Source organism: Erythranthe guttata, chromosome 9 (genome assembly GCF_056151865.1).
Source record: "Erythranthe guttata isolate IM_541 chromosome 9, IM_541, whole genome shotgun sequence".
Classification (NCBI taxonomy): domain Eukaryota; kingdom Viridiplantae; phylum Streptophyta; class Magnoliopsida; order Lamiales; family Phrymaceae; genus Erythranthe; species Erythranthe guttata.
In genome coordinates this window covers 1,449,008-1,468,443 of record NC_142541.1, presented here as the reverse complement: position 1 = coordinate 1,468,443, position 19,436 = coordinate 1,449,008, and the positions used below count along the sequence as shown (strand labels likewise).

Below are 19,436 nucleotides of genomic sequence, written 5' to 3'. Positions count from 1 at the left end.
TCAGAGAAAAGAATTTGTAAAGGAGAGTTTGAGACAAGTGAGGAACTAGAAAATGGAAGTTTGTGACTTTTATTGCATTGACATGCATCACAATTAAATGACAAAGATAAATGACCCGACAATTCTAAATTAGACTTCGCTATAATATGCTTAAGAAAAATAGATGGATGACCTAGTCTATGGTGCCACTCGGACGAAGTGGTCTTAAAACTTGAAAATGCAACTAGTGGAGAAGAGGAACTTGAAGGAACCAGCCATTCATACACACCATCTTTAGAGCGGCCCTGTAGAAGTATTTTCCCTGTGCGAAGATCCTTCACATAAAAAGAGTAAGGTAAAAGTTCAATGGAAGAATTATTGTTACGGCAAAATTGAGAAATTGAAATTAAATTCTTTTTCATATTCGGCACACATAAGACATTATGTAGTGAAAATTTGGAAGTAGGTGTAGAGAAAGATGTAAAACCAGTATGTGTAATAGGGAGACCCATGCCATCGCCAATCATAATGTCGTCAGAGCCGTCATAAGGAGTATATATGAAGAGAGATTATATTGCTCAGATCTGTGGTGACATGGTGTGATGCGCCGCTATCAAGAAGCCAACCGGGAGGAGTACCAGATGATTGGTTGGTTGCGACATGTGCACGAGGTTGCCATGGTTGAGTTGGTGCTCGATTTGACCATTGAGTTTGCGGAGATGAAGTCAAATAGGATGGAGAGACAATGACCAACCGGAATAAAGGGCAATGTTGGACTGTGTGACCTTGTGCACGACAACCTTGGCATTTGCTAACTTAAGGACGAGTGGGAGGCCTATGTGCTGGAAGTGGACTGCCACAATGATCTCTTGAAGTTGGAATGAGAGACTCCATTATTGTTGTTGCGGTGAGCAACATTTGCAGTAGCGGGTAGTGGTGATGTGGATGGTTGATGAATCCGCAAAGACAATTCTTTAGTGATCAATTTTTCGTGAAGTTCGTCAAACGTGATTGGTGTTTCACGACCTACAATAATGTCAACAATAGGCTTATAGTCATCATCAAGTCCGTCAAGAATTTTCTCAATGAGATCTTCATGATCCATGGGTTTGTCGAGAGCAGCCAATTCATCAGCCATGTTTTTGATGAATTGCATGTAAGTAGTAATTGTTTGAGAGCTTTTTACAGCAGTTTTGATTTGGTCTTTGATTTGTTTAATACCACGAGAGGGGCGAGCATAAGTGTGTGCAAGCGTGGGTCCAAGCTTCACGCGTAGTTTGCGCTTGTTGAATAAGTGGAACGAGAGGCGGAGTAAGAGAGCCAACCAAGGCCCAAAAAATCAATTTATCTTGGCAAATCCATGTTGAGAAGTCGGGATTCGGTATAGTCAGATTATCTTTCTGAATCGTTAGTGATGGACATAGATGTGAGCCATCAATAAATTTGTATATATAGATCGTAACCTATGAGAAGTGCCTCGAGTTGCAATTTCCATGAAATATAGTTGGTAGAGGTTAATTTGATGATATTGGAGGCTGAGATGTTAATAATGGTGAGCGGTTTGGTGGGTTCTTGGGTATTTGGGAGAAGAACAGGCGCATTATCACTGGCCATGGGAGAAGAAAAAAAATAGAAGAGATCAGACATGGTGGTGAAGAGAGGGGAATATATTAGGATCTTTGCTGTGATACCATGAGAGAATAAGATAGAAGAATAATTTCTTGCATTTCATTATTGCAGACTAGATATATATAATTTACATAGTGTAATCTATTCTAAATATATTCTAACTAATAATAATCCTAATGATACACCAAAGAGATTACAAAAGATTACGTAAGATTACAATCAATTAAAATAATAATATTGATTTAGTTTCCTAAATATCTCTAACATAAACTTCACCGGGTGTAGCATATAAATAACGAAACTACTTGGAAAAGAGTTTTTCGCAACATCAAGTACCAGAAAATACGATAAATATATTAAGAAAAAGAGCACTAGTTTGACTGTTTGACAAATTTAATATAGGGGAAATTACGGCCACCCTGATGTAAGATCAAATATCCTTTATGTTTCGGTAATTACAACCACTCCCCCCAACTATAAATCTTTTTACACGTCCGCCCTTGTGGTGTCAAATTTAGTGGATTCTTCTATATTATATGGATTTTCTTCAGTTACTCATTTTACTCTATTCGAATTGCATATTTTGAAACAAGATAATCATAAGATGTGTCTCTTGAGTTGTGAATATAAGATTGTAGTGCATCAGAAACTGCATTTTTGCACAAAACGAGTACAAACTAGACAACATTCCTTGGAATCTAGAAGATTGTGTTGATTCGACACCGTAAGGATAGACGTGTAAGAAAATTCATTGTTGATGTGTGATTGTAATTATACAAACATGAGAGATTTTTTCATAATTTGACCTTACCTCAGGAATGAGTAACCGTAATTTACCCTTTAGTATACAATAGAAAAAAAAAAAAAAAATTCTTGAGAACAGTAATAGAAAGATAAAAAGGGCCAATGTGCTTCAACCAATAGATTTTCTTTAATTTGGGGGCAGAACGCAAAATATATCAAAGTTCAGGGGCAAAAATGCCATTAACCCTAATTGTAATTATAAAGTGATAATTACAATTTTCACCTAACGCTTCACAAACATCTTACAAACTTAATTCGCGCGCCGTTAACCTGTTGTTTCCGCCTCCACCCCATCGGCGCCGCTTCTTTTTGGCGACGGGCATACATACAAATTACTGTATCTATTTTCTCTTCAAAGAAATATGGAAGCAAAACCCTCAGTTGCTCCGTCAAGCTTCATCGACCAGCAAGTGGTTTGTACTTTGCGCTCATTCTCTTGTTCCTTTTCAGTTCAATCGACTATTCAAATAGAGACGATGAAATTGTATCTATAGGTTGTGATTTCTGTGTGGTTTTTTTTCAATTGGATTATTAGTTTCCAGGGGATTTGGTATTGGACCTCTCCAAAATGACTAATCAAACCATCAAGCTCGGCGGCGGCCTCTGTCAGGTTTCCTTCTTCTTCTAGGGTTTTATTTTATTTCGTTTTAGGCAAAATTGACGTGCAAAATTGGATCTTTTATAATGTTTTTTTTCCAGAAACTATAACTGTAATTGTAATTTTGATACCAACACTTGTCTTTTCCAATTTGCTGAAGAATTCGGGAGTTACGATTTTTTGAAAATCGAATATTGTATTAGTGGATCGATAGTTTGTAGCTAGGGAGATTTTAAATTAAATATACAATTTTTGCAGGATGGTGATGTTATATCTGTTATGAAAGCAGGGAAGCTAAGGTTCTCGAAACCGAACAAGTATTGGGTCGAAAGCTCACATAAACGGGTGAGTCAAATGTTAACTGCTTCGATGAGTTTCAACTCGTTCCACGTTAATTAACTTTGTCGTATGTGTTCTTCCCTTAGTTTAAACTAAATTATCATCACGGAACATGTGATAGTAATATAATAAGTAAGTGAAGTTACTAAAGCTATTTTACACCATTTCGTAGAATCTTCCTGCTATTGATAAACCTTCGAGCATATATTCTGACCATTTTTCGACATTTCTCACTGTTTAAATGTGATTGTGTGTTCACTGCCGAAGATGTTTTTAAGATTGATGCAGTAAAGAAAAGCTTAATACATGCTAATAATGTACTCGTTTGCTTTGATTGATTTGTCCGTATGGTTTCTTACAAAAACAGAAACGAGAGTCATTAGAGTTCATTAAAAATCTCACACAATTTATTTTCTAGATGATCATGAAACTCAAATGAAATCAAGTTTAGCTACATGATCCTGCTAATTGCTCACAAGCGTCAATAAACAATCTATAGGAAAAAGTGAAATTGGATTGTAAATAAAACACGAGTTTTTCATAGTATTTTGTTTATAACTGACAGATAATTTTTGATATCCTAATCCTCAAAACCTGCATAGTCACAATGTAGAAAAAATCCTAAACGATCCATGGGGTCTCTTCATATTTGAATAAAGTGCCATTCTTGGAGATTTTTCTGCAACGTGGCTGTTAAACAAACAATTGTTACATCATGTGAAACCGACATTTTCAAAATTTGGTTTTTATTGTGAAATTTCATTCTTACTTGCATTTTTCCTTGCTGCTTAGGCATATATGTCAGTTCTTGAATTTTCAATGAAATTGACTTCTTGGCTTTATTTATGGTTAATTGGTAACTTTTGGCTTGTGATATTCATACAAGTTGTGTTTTACTTTTTGACAGTACGTACCTAGTGTTGGGGACAATGTACTTGGAATAGTGGTTGAAGCAAGAGCAGACGTAAGTACTTTAGGTTCCGTGTTGTTCTTTATGAAGATAATTTGTTCTCTATTTTATGTTTCCTTCTATGATTCTTCTACCATCGGGAGAAATGGTGTGATCTGCGCCTTCATATCTTCTGATTTTGTATTTGATACATTGCCAAAACATGTTATTTCACACTTGTTTGTTGATTTGTTATACGTGCAACAGAATTTTTTTGTGGATATAAAAGGTCCTGCATTGGCATTTCTGCCGGTTCTTGCTTTCGAAGGTGGAACCAGGAGAAACATTCCTAAGTTTGAGGTATTAATATTTATTGTCTCGTATGAATACTATTAGTGGTGTTTCCGGTTTCCCGAGTGTGGCACAAATATGTTGCATAAAATAAATGATAAATCAACAATTCATTTCCCATCACGATTTCTTGTTGGAAAAAACTCGTCCGTTGAGCATGTGCTATCCTTTTTCTGCAAGCGAAAAACTTTGAATTATGTTATTCTGATATAGCTATTATTTTTCTCTTATCTATAATTGTCTGAAAGTTTTCTATCATCTTCAGACAGGAACTTTGCTGTATGTCCGTGTTGTCAAGGCGAACACTGGCATGAACCCTGAATTATCATGCACAGATGGTTGGTCTATTACAAAATTGGAAGCTCTTTTGTAATATATATATAATTCTATTTCTTCTCTAATTTTTTTTTCCAATGAAATTTCTTCTGCTCCATAGCCATGGGGAAAGCAGCAGAGTATGGCCCGCTTAAAGATGGGTTCATGTTTGAATCATCGACTGGATTATCACGAACGTAAGATATTATTCCCCAATCAAGAGAATATTGTACTCAAAAGTTTTTCTTGAATTACTCAAAAATTCTCCAACTTGCATTTTTAGGTTGCTAAGCTCTCCAACATGTCCAGTTCTTGAAACTCTGGGGAAAAAAATTGCGTTTGAGATTGCAGTTGGTTTGAACGGCCGGGTTTGGGTATGATTCCATTTATTTATTTTTTATTTTTATTTTAATGATTATCTTCTATGAAGTTTATTAGTATTTGAGGCGTTATTTGTCTAATTTTGATGAATTTGGAAATTGTTTAGGTGAATGCTACGTCTCCTTCGATCATTGTTCTTGTTGCAAATACAATCATGCAAACAGAGTCGTTGAGTCCAGCTCAGCAAAAAATCAGGGTTGAAAACCTGCTGCAGAAATTGCAATAAACGGACACAACTTTGTGCGACGATTTTTGTAGTATGAGCAACAATGTTGGCAGCAAATTCTAACTCCTAATGCAGGCTAGTAAGATTGCTTCTCCGTCTAATTCTTGCCGATATTGCGAACCAAAACGAAAAGTTTGCAGAGCATCATTTTGTGGCTTATGAAGAACATCCGAAGTAGATTTTTTTTCAAATTAAAATTTCAATGTTTAATGTTGATATTGTCGGAGATAGATAATACTAGTTCCGTAAACTTGAAGATGATCGATTTTATTGTTTATTATTTTAGGTGATATTAAATTTTATTTCCTTTATGCGGAAATTAGATTTTCCTTGAGAATGAAACTTGTTGGCTAATACTTTTCTTACTTAGTGTGCATCTACCTGAAACGGCACTTAGAAAAAACCGGAGGGAGTGTACAATAAAAGAGCCCACAAGAGTAGTTTAGTTGGTTGAGTAAGGAGAACACAATCGTGTTTCAATAATTCTTGCACGACTTTACATCTCTTGTGTAATTTACGAACGAAAATGTGAGGCCTAAACAAGAGAAATACAATTTTATCCTTAAATTTATATTTTATCAAGTATGATGTTTTATGGACAAATTCAATGTATAATACGAGAATTTAACTAAATTTAATACAAGAACTAATCTAAGGAAGCAAATATATTACTAACTAAATAATTAATTAATCAATAGAAAATTAAATTCAATCTCATATAATACAAACCAATCTATAGGTAACTGCCTAGTGCATACTAGGGGTGTAAATGAGCCGAGCCAGCTCGTGAGCTCGGTGAGCCGGCTCGACAAAAGCTCAAACTCAAACTCGAATTTTTGGAGTTCAAGCTCGCGAGCTTGAGCTTTCTGACGAGTCGAGTCCGAGCTCATTTTTAGTTGTTCGTGAGCTCGCGAGTTTTTTTTTTTATTTTTTAAATATATTTAATATAAAATAATTACTAATTCATATAAATGATTACAAAAATAAATTAAAGGTTATTTTAATTTTAATTTTTTTAGTATAATAAATAATTATAAATTTTTAATAATATTTAAAAATAAAATTACCACCGGCTCGCGCGAGCTCGAGCTCAAAGAAAGAATACTCGAAGAGCTCGAGCTCGTCAAAACGGATTCGAGTTTGAGCTCGAGTTTGTCAAAACAGCCAAAATCGGCTCGTTTACACCCGTAGAACTGCATATATTGTACTATTAAAAAAGAAAAAGAAAAAAGGATAATACATTTTGAGATGCTTTGGGATGAGCAAAAATAAAAAATAACCAGAGAAGCAAAATCCAAAATCAGCGGCACCTCTTCACTCACTCCTTCATCTCTCATACATAATCTCCTTTCTCTCTCATTGTTTCATAAGAATCACTGTTCCCAATATCCAATCGTCGATGAATTCCCCTTTCTCCTTCAATCCATCTCATCCTTTCTGAAAATAAGAAAAACTGCTTCTGTTTTGGTCTTCGATTTCTTCCCATGGCGACTCCGTCTGATGCTCCGCCAAGTTCGGCTGACGAAAACCCCCAAAATTCAGGTTTTTGTTTTGTTGATTCCTTTTTCTCTTTCTACCTTAATTTCTTTGATTTTTACTCGTGTGTTTTGATTACTATTATGGAAGCATCTTTGTAAAATTGAATGATCGAACTTCTGATAATCTGATTCATAGTTGAATTTTCCAATTCGTGGTATGAATTCAATTTCAGCTCCAATTGACTAGTTTCTTAGCGTGTTCTGCTGTACGCGGTACATGTGTGTGTGTGTGTGTGTGTGCGCGCGCGCGCGTGTGCAGTTATAATAGATTAACATAAGCTGAGCCACAATTTTGGATTCATTTGTAATTTTATAACCGGAAAGCCTTCCGATTTCTGATGTTTGCTATGTTGAACTGCAGTTCTCACTCAGCCGACCAATGATAATTTTCAAGACACTGTGAAGGAAAGTTCTCCCACTTCAGTATTTGTGAACTCGGAACCCATTCGAGAAGATCAAGTACAAAACGCAATAAAGTTTCTCTCGCATCCAAAAGTTAGGGGATCACCCGTAGTTTACAGAAGGTCGTTTCTCGAGAGGAAGGGTCTCACAAAAGAGGAGATCGATGAAGCCTTTCGACGTGTTCCTGTAAGTCGAATAATTTTCTTGATTATATCATCAGCATGTGAATTTTTTTAAAAAGTATCGAATCCTAACAGTTAATATATTATTATGCAGGATCCAACCCCACCTGTTACAACGACGCCATCGGTTGTTACTAATCAAGGTAATCTCGTAATTTGACATGTTTTTTGTTTTTGGGTTATTAAGCGTGCTTAAAGTACTGACGTTGATCTTCTCTTCTCGAACAATATATATATGAAGATGGGCAGATTAAATCTTCTGGAAATGTTCAACAGCAACCTCCAGCACAAGCGTTACAGCAGATTACGCCCGTTGGAAATGTGAATAGTAATTCGAAAATGGGGAGACTAGCTCGATTCCAGTGGTACCATGGTATTCTTGCTGTAGGCTTTCTCGCCGTATCAGGGGCCGGAACAGCAATACTTTTCAAGGTAAATGTTAAATATTGTATTTACTCGCTGTAAATTTTCGAACAATGAAATGTAGTTCTGTTTTAATTTGTGGTTATGTATGTATTTACTTGCATCCGTCGGTTTGATATTTCCTAATTTGACATCAGATTTTCGTTGGCGTGTTTTTTTGTCTTTTCAGAAAGCAATTGTTCCTAGGTTCAAGTCTTGGATTCGTAAAATTGTATTGGAAGAAGACGAAGAGGGCGTGATGAAGAAAAACGATGCGAAACCAAGCATAGCGGAAGAAGCTGCCGCCGCTGCAAAATCTGCCGCCGCTGCAGCGGCTGATGTAGCTCGAGCAAGCCAGGAGATGTTGATTACGAAAAGTGAAGGTACATCTTTAATGAGTTCTGGTCAATATATGTATATATATATATATATATATATATATATATAATTGTTTCTGTTGTTTTTTTCAGAGAAGAGATGTTTTGAAGAGCTTATCAAAATGTTGAATGTCCAAGTACACGAGATGAAATCGATGAGTAACGCAATACAGAAGTTGGAAGTTGGTAAGAATTTGCTCCGTGTTAATCCATCTGAATGCTGAATTTTCTTTTTTTTTTTGCCCGTTTGTTTGGTGCTTCCGTATATCTGCAAAATGTGAGGAGTTCGTTTTTTTGCTGTGAATATCAGGACAAAGTATAAATGGTAGAATTGCTGTGGAGGAACAATACCAAAGGGTCTCAGGAACCAGTTCAAGGGTAAGAAAGCTATTACTATATAGGGTAAATTACAACCACCCCTCGAGGTATGGTTAAATTACGAAAAAACCCCTCTTGTTTGGATAATTACAACTACCCCTCAATTATGAATCTTCTTACACATCCACCCTTATGATGTCAAATTCAACATAATCTTCTAGATTTCGTGGAATGTTCTCTAGTTTGTACTCGTTTTGTGCAAAAATGCAGTTTCTCAATCTGATATTTACAAGCCAAAACACACATTTTATGATCATCTTGCTTCAAAATGTGGAGTTCGAATGGGATAAAACGGGTACAAAATTGAGAATGTTCCATATAATCTAAAAAGTTCCACTAAATTTAACACCGCAAGGGTGGACGTGTAAGAAGATTTATAGTTGAGGGGGTGGTTGTAATTACCCAAACTGGAGGGAGTTTCGTAATTTGGCCATACCTCAGGGGTGGTTGTAATTTACCCTACTATATTTTCAATTAGTTTTTATTTATTTAATGCTGATTCTCTTACATGCATGTCGTCTTGGTTTTCAGCAACCTTATGCCAATGGCAGGGCAGATACTGATTCTCGTTCAGGTTTATTTATTTATTGATGTTATATTTCTTTTAAATTTCTCGTTGCTCTTTTAAATGTTATTTATTTGTCGGAGGTGTTCTTTGCAGTGAGATCTTTGTCACCGCCTGCGCCAGTGGAACCTTCTGCTGCTCCTCATCCTAAGTCGTATATGGATGTAAATATATATCTTTTTTCACTCTTACATATGTGCTCGGATTTCTATAATTGGAATAACTCTTTATTATTAATTTTAGAAGTCTATTTTCGTTTCTATTCTCTTTACTAATATGCACAGCTCTTTTGCAGATAATGGCTATGATACAAAGAGGGGAAAAACCCTCCAATATAAGGGTCAGTCCACTTTCACTAATCACGTTTTTGTCGAATTCACACACACACACACACACACACATATATATATATATATATATATATATATATATATATATATATATATATATATATATATATATATATATATATAAAACGTGCTTTTGTTAATCGTTTCAGGAGATCAATGATGCACCACCGAACCCCAGTCAGCCATTATCAAATCCACGTTTAGCACCAAGGCTTAAGGTTTGCCTTCGAAACTCTTACCTATTTCAAATATTTAATAATTCCTATTGAAGATACGAAAATCACCATCACAAGCAATATAGCTCTAATTGCCCAAAAAACAAGATGTACTGATTCTAAAAGTCTCGTTTACTAATATGAAAACTTGTATTTATTATTGTTATAAATAGGGGTGGAAATTGGAATGGAATTCCAGATTTCCGCCGAGTTTTTTCAATTTTGGAACATTTTCATTCTGAATTCCGAAAACCCGATTCCATTTTTTCCCCTTTTTAAAAAAAACTGGAATTGAAATATACATGAGATTCCAATTTCCAATCCAATTTCAATTTCTGGAAATAATTCCACAAATTCGGATTTCTTTTTTCCTCCAAAATTACACTTGTAAGATCAGTATTATTATGCATTTTATATTTTAGGTAACTAAAAAATTTGGAATTTTCCGACTACCGCCGATTCCAATTCCGATTTTTTTCCAATTTTTTTTGGAACGGACTCGGAACTTCACTTCCAAAAAAAATCAGAATTCTTCCGGAAATACTTATTCCGATCCGATCAGTCTGAATTCCGCCCTCTAAACTTGTTCGCATTAAACTATTTGTATTGGCTTTAGTATTTACACACAATAGACGATTATCAACACAAACTTCTTGTTTACATTCAGCCATGGGAATCTCAGAATAGCGCCCCCAACAATTATCCAGCTCAAGATAGCATCAACGCCTCAAATTACGATTTCCAAGATAACCAGATGAACGGAGACAATGCAGCAGCATCTTCTTGGTGGCAACAAAAGAACGCAAGAATCACAGAAATCGAAACTCCCAATACGACAATGGTTAACGAACGTGGGCCCCCCGCCATTCAGAGGTCATCATCGTGGGTGCCACCTCAGCCGCCACCTGTCGTGATGCCTGAAGCAGCTGCCGCCATACGGCAACCCAAAAAATCTCCGTATCAAATGGAGCAGTTGACCGACGACCAACTACTTGCTCGTTCTTCTGCAGATGCAAACGACGAGTTGCAGAGAATTACGAAAATATCCGAATCTGGAGGTACTGTACTGGATAGTACTAATGGTGGAATTTATTCCAGCGAGATATCGAATGAAGAGAATGGCTCGTATTTCGAGACTTGATTAATTCGAGGTACCGTATAGCCGATAGGGAGTTGATCGTAATCGGAGAATAGAGCATATCGATCTTATTCCACAATCATTTAGTTCCGAGTTTTAAATTAAAAAATAAATAAATATATTGTGGTACATAAACCATTAATTATATAAGGTCCACTGTTTGTGTTGAGCACAATTTGTTATCTGCTGAACAGGTAATCAATCTGTTATCCATGAACCATTTTTTTCGGCCTTCGAATTTTGGTCGTCTTTAGGTGTTATTTTTCGAGTAGAGAAACGAGTAGTGCTTCTTAATCTAATTGCAACATCTGATCTGCTCTTTTTGCTTTATTTTCAAACTTAATTCGTTATCGTCGAATCCCCAACTCTTTTAACTGATCGATCTCGATTAAGTGTTTGTTATGATTTTATTTCCGTATTGATTGGAATCGGCGGAAATTGGAAAATTTCAGTATCAATCAATCAATCAACAAATGTATCTATATTCCTCAATTTTTTTATACCTAAACTACCCTCATATTTTCTCTTTTGAAAACAACCCCTCCTTTGCTGGAAGAAACTGATCACCCTCTCTTCCACCAACAGCCACCAAAATGATACTGAATAAGAAAAAATTTCAAAAGTGACAGTTAATTTAAATAAATTGAGAGATCCAGGAGTAACAATATCTTGATTTTCTGAATTTTATACTCGTATTAAAAAAAATTGAAATTCAAAATAATTATTTGAATTCCAATTTATTTCTCAAAAAAAAAAAAAAAGAATATTTATGAAGACAATTTATTTTAAGGCAAGTGGTGAAAGATTTTTAGAGTACCATCTAAATATGTTTCATGAGTTCCTAATCTAAAATGAATGGTCTGCATTCTTGAAGTGGGCCTTAATTCAATTGGTTTATTGCACCAATAATTAAAAGATAGAACATACTAGATCATTCAAATATAAGTCTTATATAATTGTTTTATATATATATATATATATATATATATATATATATAAGTCTTATATAATTGTTTTATATATATATATATATATATATATATATATACACGCACACACGTGTATTATGTTTGTGTATAAATATAGGCTTACTTACATATACAACCCTACATTGTGTTACTAATAGTTATAAACTTATAATACTAAAAAAATATTGTTATTACATGACTTACCTAATATAATCCTACATGATTTGGATGCTACAACATAAAATATTTTACTCAAAAAAATTAGAAAAATCGATACACAAAGTTCGATTTCGTAGAACCTACATCTGGTGAAATACACCATGCAGTTCTACACCACTGATCTGCACATAATCACACACACACCCATGTGTATATGTGCTTATTCGGTAGTTATTTATGTAGTTCTACAGTTTTAAAATCACATGGTGTATTTTCACTAGGTGTAGGATCTCGTAAACCCACAAAGTCGATTGATTCTTGGCCATTCAGAATTCCAATTTAATTTAATGATATTTTTGATTCATATGTGTATATATTAGAGGTCCATGATTTTTAATTTCTTGTTCTAGAATTCTCATATGTAGATAATTTATTTAGCTGAAATTAATATTATTTTTTATGGTAAGTATTTTTTGCTAAAAAAAAACATATAGAGGAAATTAAAGATTATATTTGAATGAGGGTTGTGTAAGTTGGTGTCATTTTCAACTAATAAGCCCCAAGTGAGAGAAGACACGTACTCTCTCTCTCTCTCTCTCTCTCTCTCTCTCTCTCTCTCTCTCTCTCTCTCTCTCTCTCTCTCTCTCTCTCTCTCTCTCTCTCTCTCTCTCTCTCTCTCTGTATGTATATATATATATTGTGTTTCTTGAAATAAGCATGAAAGACAATAAGAAGAAAAAGCCTTTTGTTAATACCTCATTGAGTTGTGTAAAATGGCTCTAAAAATGCTCTCTCCAACTGAAATAAAGCCTCTTTCTTTCTTGGATTCCTCTAAATCCAATTACAACCTTAATCTTCTCAACTTCCCAGGTACATTTTAGTCTATTTATTTATTATTATTTAGATTCTATAATTTCGATATTATTATTGTTATTGTTGTTGTTGCTGCCGTCGTTGTTGTTGTTTCTTGAGGATTATGAGGCAATAAGTTTGTTGTATGAGACACGAAAAATTCCAATTTGTAATGAGTTTTTTCATTTCAATTTCTCAAATTCGATTTCCGATTTTTTCAGTTTCGAATATTTTTATTCTGTCTGTATTTCCACCCCTAATGGGATGGACGTCGTTCATTTTTATTTTTACGCTTTCTTGATATATGTATAGATAAATATTCGCATATTTTCGAATTGAACCTAAATCCGCTTATTTTCTTCATCTCCAATACCCGTTGCTAGACAAATATAGGGGTAAAAATCGAACGTATCAGGATTATCATTTTCGAAAGGAAAAAAAACAATTTCTTTCGAAATTTGAAAATTAGTTCCAGCTCGACTAATTAAATCAGAAAATCAGAAATTTGAATGAAACAAATTGTTCCAAAACCCTTTTTTTAAATCAAGATTGTTAAAATTCACAAATTCCATTTTTTTCGTCACCAACAATACAAACTACAGAATAATATTGATATCCTAAGTGCAATTTTCGGGAAAAAAGAAAAAGCGTCGAAAATATTTACGAAAATTAAAATCGGATCGCAAATTGGAATCTTCTATATTCTACCAAAAGAAATGGTGGGAACTTTCAGAATTCGAAATTAATAAAATATTATTCCTAAGAAGTTTGATGGCCCATGGGTCCAATCTGCTGGCCCGGCCCGTAGTATAAACTTACTTAAGATGCCGAGTTATTAAATATTCATTTATTTAAATAATTAAATGTGTTAATATTATTATATCCAGGTGTATTTTCTTTGAAGAGGAAGGAAAATGGAAGCACTCCGGCGAAGCAAGTCCGTTGCTCGGCGGCGGCGCCACCTCCGGCTTGGCCCGGTCGAGCCGTGGCTGAGCCCGACCGAAAAAAATGGGATAGTCCAAAGCCTATTTCAATTATCGGATCGACTGGCTCCATTGGTACTCAGGTGAAACAATATTTGAGTTCTGAATCTGAATTTCTGCCCTAAATAAAAACAAAAAACCCTAAGAACTGAATTAATTTGGGTATTATTAGCATTTTAATTAGTTTTGGATTGTGATTGGCAGACATTGGGCATAGTTGCTGAAAATCCGGATAAGTTCAATGTTATCGCACTTGCAGCTGGTTCTAACGTTACTCTTCTTGCTGATCAGGTGATTAATTGATCTTTTTTTTTTTGTTTTTTTTTTTTTTTTTAATTCTAAAAATAACTCAATCAAGTTTCAGATTATTATTTTTTGTTGTTGAGGAATTTCTTTTGTTCTATATTAGTTGTAACTTCACAATTCTAGTCATGCAGTAATAGGTGTGTAAATCGGACCGATCGGATCGGAATTAGCCGTTTCGGAAAAATCCCAATTTTTTTTGGAAGTGAAAAACTAGTTCCAATTCCCTTAAAAAAAAGGAAAGAAAACGGAAATCGGAATTTCGGAAATTAGAACCAAAAATCTTGTTCCATAATCAGAAAATTTCGGATCGGAATCGGCGGAATTCGGAATTTTCCAATTTTTGCTCACCTTAAATATAACATACAGAATAATATTGGTATTTTAATTGTAATATTCAGAGAAAAAATCGGAATTTTTAGAATTATTTTCAGAACTTTAATCAGAATCTCATATATATATATTCCAATTCCGATCCAAATAATTTCGGAAAAATCGGAAGTAGGAATTTTGGAATTCGGATTGAAAAATATTGTTCCAATAATCGGAAAATTTCGGTTCGGAATCGGTGGAAATCAGAATTTTCGTTCCAATTTCCACCCCTATGCAGTAATTATCCTGTTTTTTTTCTTTCCCAATTCTGCTTCTATAATTCCTAAATTCTCACCTACCAAGGGGTGTAATTAACAGAGAGAGAGAACTGATCGTAAACGATATTTCAGTCATATTATATACAAATTTTTTTCCTAGTATTCTTGATAATTGTGCTGAAGACACCTTAAACTAGAGCTAATTTGAATTAAACTATGGTGGTAAAAAAATATATTCAATCTTAGTAGTGATTAATGCAGGTGAAGAGATTTAAACCTAAATTAGTTTCTATTAGAAACGAGTCGTTAGTCGATGAACTGAGAGAGGCTTTAGCTGGTATTGAAGAAATGCCCGAAATAATTACTGGAGATCAGGGAACAATCGAAGTTGCTCGTCATCCAGATTCCGTTACTACTGTCACTGGCATTGTTGGTTGTGCCGGTTTAAAGGTAAAATAAATTCAATTATTTTTGTCGTAGAAAATAAAATAGAATAAATTAATTCCGATAGAAAAATGATCGTTTTTTTTCGATAAAATAGCCTACAGTGGCTGCCATAGAAGCTGGGAAAGACATTGCGTTGGCCAATAAAGAGACACTAATTGCTGGAGGGCCTTTCGTCCTCCCTCTTGCCAAAAAGCATAATGTCAAGATTCTTCCGGCAGATTCCGAACACTCTGCTATATTTCAAGTATGTTTATATACGTCTTAATTTATCCGAATCGCATAACAAATAATTCGTCATTTATAAAAACAATAAAAAAAATTATAATATATTTCAGTGTATACAAGGCTTGCCTGAAGGTGCTCTGAGGCGCATCATTTTGACCGCATCTGGAGGTACTTTCAGGTGCGGCCGTTGTTTTGTCTGTCACTTTAGAATGATGTATTAGTTACTCGTTTTCCAATTTTGCCCTTAATATTCCTAATTCGTCTCGATCTTTGATGCTTACAAAGAAACAATGATTCCCCGCGTAGAATTACATCGCCTAGATAAATTATCTCGAGTTTACATATAAATTTCTCTCGAGTTCATTTGCGATTAGTTGGACTGTTTTAACCGACAAATGCTGCCAAATGATAGGGATTTGCCGGTTGAGAAACTAAAAGACGTGACGGCAGCCGAAGCTTTAAAGCACCCGATCTGGAATAATATGGGGAAAAAGGTCACAATAGACTCTGCTACACTCTTCAACAAGGTAACTTCCTTAGTAGGTAAATTTGACACCGTAAGGGTGGACGTGTAAGACAATACATAGTTGAGGGGGGTTTTTGTAATTTGGCCTTACCTCAGGGGGTTGGCCGTAATTTGCTTTAATACAATTAAGGGCTTATTGCATTATTATAAAATAAAAGTAATTCATTTTGTCTTTACAGGGTTTAGAAGTTATAGAAGCCCACTATCTGTTTGGGGCTGAATACGATGATATCGAGATCGTTATTCATCCTCAATCTATCATACATTCAATGATCGAGACACAGGTAAATAAATTCAGTGTTTATTAATCCAAATACCTCGTACTTATACTGCTGCATAAGCTGCTTTTATTATATATTTTTTTATTTCGTATTTTTTTCTTTCTAGGATTCATCTGTAATAGCACAGTTGGGGTGGCCCGATATGCGTATACCTATTCTTTACACCTTATCGTGGCCCGAAAGAGTTTACTGTTCCGAGATCACTTGGCCCCGCCTCGATTTTTGCAAGTAATTTACTCATTTACCCCTGCCCTCATATCAACATTTTAACAGCTGACGTGTCTTTACTCGTTGATTTGAAGAATAATTTGAACTGCTGAAAACCCAATTTTTAGACGCTTCGTTACAATTTAGCTAGTTCTGATTAATTATTTTTTTGATTATTTTTGTTTTTTTAATTTTTAGGCTTGGATCTCTCACATTCAAGAATCCCGACACTGCGAAATATCCATCAATGGATCTAGCTTATGCTGCTGGACGAGCTGGTGGGACCATGACCGGTGTTCTTAGTGCAGCTAACGAGAAAGCCGTCGAATTGTTTATCGATGGGAAGTAAGACTTTTTCTTCCTTAAGTTTGATTTGATGAGTTTAATAATCTTTTGTAATTAAAAAAAAAATTAAATTTATTTTAACGTACGAATGTTTACTTGCTGCAGAATAAGTTACCTGGACATATTTAAGGTTGTGGAGCTAACATGCGATAAGCATCGGCCCGAACTGGTGACATCACCGTCGCTCGAGGAAATTATACACTACGACTTGTGGGCCCGCGATTTTGCCGCCAGTTTGCAGCCTCAGCTGGTTTAAAAGTCCGGCTCAGCTAGCTGATGAAATATGTTCAATTAGAATAATTAAAATAAGCAAAAACCATATGAAAATGATTGTTACTTCACTTTGAATGATTGAATGAGTGGTTGGTTTTGGGCGACCATTTTTTTTGGCTGAATGGAGTATGTACATGTTTATGACTTGTGAATTATCTCAACTGTTATGGATGAAATGAATTGCTAATAATTACGGTCACCTTTGAGGTAAGTTCAAATTACGAAAAAATATCTTCTGTTTGGATAATTAAAACCATCATCTTCAACTGTGTATTGTCGTATGAAAACCTTCCTCATTCAGTAGATAAATTTGATATTGTAAAGGTGGACGTGTAAGACAATACATAGTTGAGGGAGGTGGTTGTAATTATCCAAATATGACGGATTTTTTCGTAATTGTACTGACCTCAGGGGTTGGCCGTAATTATTCTAACCATTGATTAGTTAATTTGGTAATTTGAACTTACCTCATGTGGTGGCCGTAATTACGACAATTACATGATAAAAGTAAAATATATTCCTTTCAAATAAAATTCTTGTATAAATAAAAATAATTTTCTTGAAAAATAAAAGTGGGTCCACTGTATGACATAATCATAAATCATTACATAATTTAACTATATATTAATAAATAAATCTATGTCATCTTTATGGGGTAACCATTTTTTTTTCCATTGTGCAATTAGTCAACTTATTCGCTCTTATAAATACATGTTTTCTGTTACTCCACTGAAATATGTTTAGATACTTCATTATTTAAACTTTGATTTCTTGTTTGTTGTGAAGATAAAATTAAATAATTTAATAAAATCCAATTATATTACTGGATCTTGGAAAATCTAGTAAAAAACTTGCATAAAAGATAAGATAATATAATATTTGTGAGTCGACCCATCAAGTTGTTGGGATACCCAATATCAAATAAGGTCGCATTATTTAATTAATTTTGAATAATTTTCCGAACCAAACGAGATCTGAGAGGATTAATTAATTTACAGTCACAAAAAGGCTAAAATTCAACCATCTTTAATTATGATATATTAATTTAAATGACTCCTATCCTAAGATAATACTTAATAGTATATATGTTTAGTGGGGTTTCTAATCAGTGCCGGCTCAAGTGCTCAACCATATAATAAGATTGTTAGGCCATTATTAAAATTTATCTTCATAATAAATTAGTCTAAATAACTATATAAGCTTTTTAGTAAGACTAAGAATATCTATTTTCCAAGTCTTCTATTCATTTTTTTATTCTTTTTTATTGCATTCAGCACACTTGTGTTTACTCAATTGTTAATTTCGTCGTGCTATTAGATTAAAAAAAATCATATTTGTGATTTATTGTCTTTTTAGAAAACAATCCTCTAAAACCTCACTATTTAACCAATGGTGCAAACTAAGGTTTAAAATGTCTTATAAATATAAAATATTCTTGAATTCAATTGAATTTCCATTCAATTGTTTTATATATATGAATTCAATTGAATTTTCATTTAATTGTGTTTAACTAGTGGCGTGGCGGAGCCAGCATAGGTTGGGTGACATGACCTCCTAACATTTCTCAAATGTCTATTACTTTATACAAAATTTTAAAAATTATTTCGCTCATTATATATTTTGGAAAATAATAATTTCTTTTGTTGATTAATTGTATAATAATTAAATTACCTTTACTTAATTATTTTAAAAAAATTATGGGGTTCCTAAGCAAGTATATTTTATAGGAACTTTAATACCTATATGATGAGATTTTATTCGAAATTCGGCGCAATATATGCCTAACCAGCACCAAATGGAAGATAATAAAACAAATTGAACTCTTTTAAGAAAATTGGACTTTTCACAAGAGAATAATATTTGGAAAGGAATAGGAATCATATAGCCTTCTATTCCAAGAATTCATCCTATTTTCCAACTTGTGGAATTTTATATTTAGTTAATTGCATCACAATGCGAAATTTCTCGACCCATAACTCCTCTCCCTGACCCGACAAATTTTTAATGGAAAAATGTAAATCATTGTGACTCAACGACTCGTTAGATAGCGGATCTAGGCCCACAAGCCACACTGAACCAACCCTTTATTGGAGTTGAATTTTTCACAGTACGGCTGCTATTACTCGATCATCGACCCTAGGATCTGGCATCAAATTACAATCCCGAGACCAGTTAAGCTGTACCCATATTGGCTTATATTTAGTTAATTAAAATAATTA

At 34.3% G+C, this 19,436-nt stretch overlaps 3 protein-coding genes and 1 non-coding gene across 4 annotated transcripts; 3 read left to right on the top strand and 1 right to left on the bottom strand.

Annotated features, from left to right (window-relative positions):
• Positions 1–958: 958 nt before the first annotated feature.
• LOC148767832 (small nucleolar RNA Z247) lies at positions 959–1,087 on the bottom strand. The gene has a single exon (XR_016033708.1). It is a non-coding gene; the product is annotated as a small nucleolar RNA Z247 (small nucleolar RNA).
• A 1,553-nt stretch (positions 1,088–2,640) lies between these two features.
• LOC105952222 (uncharacterized) lies at positions 2,641–5,853 on the top strand. Its single transcript, XM_012975753.2, has 9 exons — positions 2,641–2,825; positions 2,948–3,022; positions 3,269–3,355; positions 4,257–4,313; positions 4,506–4,598; positions 4,855–4,927; positions 5,026–5,101; positions 5,188–5,278; positions 5,392–5,853. The coding sequence occupies exons 1-9, from the start codon at positions 2,775–2,777 to the stop codon at positions 5,509–5,511; spliced, it is 723 nt and encodes a 240-aa protein (XP_012831207.1). The 5' UTR covers positions 2,641–2,774; the 3' UTR covers positions 5,512–5,853.
• An 853-nt stretch (positions 5,854–6,706) lies between these two features.
• PEX14 (peroxin 14) lies at positions 6,707–11,296 on the top strand. Its single transcript, XM_012975754.2, has 12 exons — positions 6,707–7,053; positions 7,411–7,637; positions 7,728–7,776; positions 7,875–8,065; positions 8,226–8,418; positions 8,506–8,598; positions 8,723–8,790; positions 9,322–9,364; positions 9,452–9,519; positions 9,651–9,695; positions 9,855–9,923; positions 10,588–11,296. The coding sequence occupies exons 1-12, from the start codon at positions 6,996–6,998 to the stop codon at positions 11,059–11,061; spliced, it is 1,578 nt and encodes a 525-aa protein (XP_012831208.1). The 5' UTR covers positions 6,707–6,995; the 3' UTR covers positions 11,062–11,296.
• A 1,596-nt stretch (positions 11,297–12,892) lies between these two features.
• LOC105952225 (1-deoxy-D-xylulose 5-phosphate reductoisomerase, chloroplastic) lies at positions 12,893–17,339 on the top strand. Its single transcript, XM_012975756.2, has 11 exons — positions 12,893–13,055; positions 13,925–14,103; positions 14,225–14,311; positions 15,175–15,363; positions 15,455–15,604; positions 15,696–15,763; positions 15,998–16,112; positions 16,291–16,395; positions 16,499–16,620; positions 16,798–16,944; positions 17,050–17,339. The coding sequence occupies exons 1-11, from the start codon at positions 12,959–12,961 to the stop codon at positions 17,198–17,200; spliced, it is 1,410 nt and encodes a 469-aa protein (XP_012831210.2). The 5' UTR covers positions 12,893–12,958; the 3' UTR covers positions 17,201–17,339.
• The last annotated feature ends 2,097 nt before the right edge of the window (positions 17,340–19,436 follow it).